A 5,788-nucleotide genomic window follows, 5' to 3' on the forward strand; every position below is an offset into this window, starting at 1 on the left:
GTGTGTGTGTGTGTAATTTCGCTAATTTTAGTCATTAATGGAATTCTTTATAGTAAAGATATGAACATAATTAAATCCTCCGGGAAACACAAAAATGTGATATAGGGTTTAATCTCTATGTTTATTAATATTTTCAAGTTATATCAATATCCCATTGGAATTTTTCACTTACACGACTCTGGTATACTTTTTTTACTTCTTGTATATCGTGGTGTACCTTGTGGTATCCATTGTCGAACATAATAATAATCATAGAACCAGGACTCTTCATCAGTCACAAAATATTTAAAACTACTATGTTTCTAACATTTTTAAAAGTTGAATTGATTTAGTTACTTTTTGTTTTTTGATATCTTCTGTAAAAGTGTCACTTTGTTGGGCCAAAATTTGAATGGTTTATATCAAAAATTCTTTTTATTCAATTTTTTAAGGCAGAGTTTTTTTCAATGCTTTTACTTAAGCTGGTTCTAGATGAATGAGCAAAACGATGCAATTGAGTTGTGTAACAACTTTCTTGCACTTAACAACCCAGATCCCAATATCAGAAATCCAGCACAAGAAATAATAAACCAGAAAATGGGATCTGATCCACTTCGATTTATTCTTACTTGCAGTAGTATTCTCAATCAGGATAATTTTCCACCATCATCATACTTTTTTTCCATATTTTTTATTAATCGAAGACTTACACCAAACAACCTTGTCAAAATTGAAGTTATCAGAGATAATTGGATGAATTTTAGTGAAGAGCATCGTGGTATCATCAAAAATGCAATTTTTCGTGGTTTGCTATTTCCAGACAAAGCCATTTCTAATGAAGCCGCACATACTTTTGCCAAAATATTTTCAATTGAAAGGAATGAAATGATTCCTCTAATCGACCAATTATTTATTCTCATTCAATCACCCGACTATAGTAATGAAACGCATATTGCCGGTATTAATGCTCTTTATGAAATTTGTGCTGATGATATTCTTGGTCAAATGACAAATTCTGATGAAGTTAAGTCTTGCCTTGCTAAGATATTTAGTTTTGCTGGGCAAATTATGCTTAATCGCAACAATTCAGAAGAGATGAAAATATCTCTTTGTAACGTTTTTAATTCACTTATTTCCATTGCGTCACCGCTCTTTGAAAACGAAAATGTATTTAATGGGTTTGTAACTTTAATCAACAATTACCTTGCAGATAACCCAACGATAGAATTCCATCAACATCTAATTCAACTTCACATTTCACTTACAAAGAAATTTTATTCATCTCAAACGTTCAATTTCAATGACATCGGCGAAATAACCGTCCGAATGACTTACGGGGAACAAAACGCCGATAAGCTCCTTAACGTTCTAGAGTTTTGGGACCAAATAACTAAGTTTGAGCTCCGAAAAGTCCAAAGGATTCGATTCGAGCAAAATTACATTAAAAACTATACCGAAAAAGGAGGGCTTCCATACTGTAAAGATTCTATTCATAAAATTAAATGTTCCCCTCCTATTCGTAACTTAACAGCACAAACTTTCCAACGAATTTCTCAAAGGCTGATGCAATTCCTTACATTTTTACCTCCCGATCAAAGTAATCCAGAAGTTCAACTAAATGGTGTACATTCTAAAGCTTTTCAAGTTTTGTCCAATATGTATGAGCTCTGTTCAAAGCCTGTTTTTGATATGATCCAAAACTTTTGGCTTGAAAATTATCAAAATATTGAAAATTGTCCATTGCCAATTCTGCATTCTCTTTTGCTTACTGTTGCTATTATAAGCAGTGAACCACAATGTCCTCAGCAAAGAGAGGAAATACTTAATTTTTTAACAAGATCTCTATCACCAGATTTTGAATTTTATATTTCCAAATTTCTTGTTGACGTTATGTCACATCCTTCTAGGCTTATTGTTGACACAACACTATATGTAATTAGCCTTGTTCTTGAAAATTATGATTTATATATGAATCCAGAAACTATCAAAATTCTTATCGACCAAATGACAAACCATTTGCTTGATCATCCCATTATTACAGAGCGCATTTTTAATGTTATAACTGCTATAATTCATCGATGTGTTAATTATAATCATATGGAATTATACGAAGAAATATATGTTCCATTAAAATGTATTTATGACGAAGTATTAAATCAAAGTAATATTAGTAGCAGCATTCTACAAAACCTTTCATATGTAATTATTGACTTAATTAAATATTCACCGGATTCTAAAATGGATGTTGTTGGCCAAGCCTTAGATAATTCTTTAAAAGAAATTTCGCAACGATCGAATTTTTCAGATAATCCAAATTATATTACAATTCTAATTAATGACATATACATTATTACAATGTGTTTCCGAAGGTTTCCTGATGGTTTTCAAGAATATGGTGTACCTGCCGCCAATACATTATTTGTTCTAATGAAAAGTAATAATAGTGTATTTGAAGAGTCATTATATGGAATTATAAACATAACGTCATCATTAGGTTCGCAAGCATACAAAATATTTGATGAAATACTTCCATGTATACAACATGCAATATCATTACCAAGTCCTTCATTAATTACAACAACATTATCTGCTCTTTCTGAGCTTTATAAGTCAATTTTGCCTGATAAAAATAACCCCTGCTACCCCCAATTGATTAGTCGGCTTCCATCGACATTTGACTTGTTAATTAAGTCACTTCACAATTTTAACTTCACTCGTGAACTAAATACGGTTATTTTACGAAGCCTTGCAAAAGTTGTCAAATATGCCTCAAACGATATACCTTTACGGGACAGAGATCAATTATTACAATTATATAAGAAATATTTAAATACACCACTTCTAATAGATAGTGATATTGATAGGAAATATGGTGAGGATTTATATTTAGCTGTATGTGAAGGTTTAGAATCATTAATTCTTACAGTACAGCAGAATGAAGTTGCAAATAAAAAATTACAAAAAGAATTCCTTTTCGGTATAACATATAAAATAACTCAAATGCAAGAGCAATCACCAAAATGTTTAATGGCAATTTGTTCTTTGTATGAAACTTATTATAATAAGTTTGGTCTCGATGGTAATGTATATTTGCTGAATCCAAGATGTACACATTTGGTGTTGTGTGCAATGAGTTTATCTATTAAGGATAAAAAGGAAGAAGAAGTACTCCATGCAAAGGCTGAGGAAACTTGGGAAAATCTCATGAAAGCTTAATATAAATAAAATATATTTGTACACATTTGAATTGAACAGTTTAATATTACTATTGATAAGTATATTTCAATCAATATACGAATTTTTTGGTAAAATGAAAAATAGTTCAATACATAATAATCTTTGAGTGGATATTGATTTAATATAATTCACCAATTAAATGTAATAATAAATTGTTTCATTAGTAATAAAAAATATAACCGAGAGGTCTCGTAGCTCAGTCGGTAGAGCGTTGTGCTGATAACGCAAAGGTCTAGGGTTCAAGTCCCTGCGGGACCATGTTTTTTTCATTTTTTAAATCGAGCTTATTTTTACCCCAGGTTGCAGATTTAGAAAGCTTACCTGGAGTAGAGCACAACGGTACTAGTCTCGCGTCTCAACTCAAAACTTTCATTTTACAAATTGCATATCGGCCGGAAGACACCCACCCAGAACAGCTCAGAAACTACGCACGACACCACCTTACAACACAAAACAAGATAGATATTAATTTTTTACAAAATATTGAAGAAAATTTGAGCATCACCAAATATGATCTCAGTGAACATGATGTCCTTCCCATTTCACTGTTGATCTTTCCGTTTGAACTATGGGATAACATATTAATGAAACCAATTACGAAACCGGTCTCCCTGGACTTCTTTCAAGCTCTTTTTCCTGATTTTTCGACACCCAACATCCAAACAGACCTAGTCAATTTTGAGTGTCATTTTAAGAATTTAGTCGACCACCAACTACAAGATCTCTCAAATTTACTAACTTTACTTTTTATCGACTATTACATTTTATCACTAGGAAAAAGTGCGTATCTGCAGGAATTTGTTAAAAATGCGGTCATTCAACTATACGAATTCTCTAACTTAATACTTACGAAACCCTACAAATTCACCTTCAATCTTAATAATGAAAGACACTTTGTCCCAATAGAGTTACGTAATAAATATTTATTAACATCTCCAAACATTAATTTATTATTCAGAAGAATGGGTCTCATGTTTGCATTCTATATCATTAGCATATCGAATTCAGGTATTTCACCTCGGATTTTTGAAGACAATTTTATTGATCTACTAATGCAAAACAACTTTGATTTAAACTACTTAAGAAACCCAGAAACAGAGAATTCGGTAGTTCCTGCACAAAATAGTGTCCAAAATCCAATCATAAACAATAATCTCGAATTTAATTTTTACATAAATCAAACTTTCGATCAAAATTTACTAAATAGCATACACTACGCTTTAGCAACAATGGAAAACTATCATCAGGTAACTTTTGACCAATTCCTAAAATTACAACAAGAACAAGATATCAAAATATTTAATTTACAGAATAAATTAGAGTTACAAAATGAAATTATGAATAATATAATCTTTCAAATTAAAAACATTGAAAATACCAAGATCAATGAGAATAAAAATACTACTGACCTAATTGAAAATTTTGTCTCTAATCAAAACATATTTAATAAAGATTTAATCCAAAATTTAATTAAAATCAAACTAAATCCAAATGATGATTATAAAGCATTACTACAGAATCAAAATCAGAACATTGTAGATAATATTAATAAAAATCATAATCTTATAATTTCAGTTTTTAAAGAAGCTCAAGTTTTAAATTCATCGAACTTAACTAAAATATTTGAAAATAATAACACTCTAATTGATAAATGGAGTGAAAATATTAATTCGTTAATTACTTTTAAAAATTCAGAATTAATAGCACAATCAAACCTTTATAAAGAACATTTAGATAAAATTATGACTTATAACCAAGAATTAATGGAAATTAATCGAAATTTCATTTTGGAACAAAAAGAAAATCGAGAGATTGCAGACTTGGCTATAGTCAATGTTCTAACTCATCAAACTGAGAACCTTAACCAACAAAATGATTTATTTAATAAATTTATGGAAAATGTACAATATATTTTAACCAACTTAATGAAGGTAACCACAAATTCCATTATGAATATCCAAAATCAAAATAACAATACACAAAATCAACCTAACAATAACATTCAACAAAATGAACAACCCCAAAATACAATAAATATTATAATTAATAATGACCATAACAACATTAATAATCAGAATAATCAACAAGATGATCAACAAGATTTTGTTTTCAATAATAATCCGCAACATATTATATATATAGAAGGCAAAATTGCTAATATTAATAATAGAACAGAATTAGACAAACTAATTGAAGAATTAAAAGAAATGAATGAAGACGAGCTATTATATAGATCTAATTATACTTTTTTACTTATCCAACTGATTGTCAAAAAACAATTTCCATCAACTGGAATGTTTGCATGTACACACCCAAATTGTTTATCACCTAAATATGCTAACAGCAGAAAGAAGCACCTATTAGAGAAACATAATGAAAATAATTTAGATAGTGAAATATGTTTATTAATTGAAGCAATACATAATAAGAAGATTATTTGGAAAACTAAAGATACAAACCTTAGACCTTTCTTTTGTTTATTATGTGATTATATTTCAGATAAAAGAGATCCATTCAGAAATCATTTAGCAAAATATCATCATGATGCATCACTGTTAATTAAAGAATTCGG

At 29.6% G+C, this 5,788-nt stretch overlaps 1 protein-coding gene across 1 annotated transcript; it reads left to right on the forward strand.

The window, feature by feature from the left end:
* Positions 1 to 471: 471 nt before the first annotated feature.
* On the forward strand, positions 472 to 3,195 carry GO595_006315 (putative importin beta-1 subunit; the record flags this gene model as incomplete). Its single annotated transcript, XM_067919655.1, has 1 exon — positions 472 to 3,195. One exon carries the CDS (start codon positions 472 to 474, stop codon positions 3,193 to 3,195), a length of 2,724 nt encoding a protein of 907 aa, XP_067773495.1.
* Positions 3,196 to 5,788: the final 2,593 nt, after the last annotated feature.

The sequence above is a fragment of the Histomonas meleagridis genome (genome assembly GCF_020186115.1).
Source record: "Histomonas meleagridis strain 2922-C6/04-10x chromosome Unknown contig_43, whole genome shotgun sequence".
Lineage (NCBI taxonomy): Eukaryota > Parabasalia > Tritrichomonadida > Dientamoebidae > Histomonas > Histomonas meleagridis.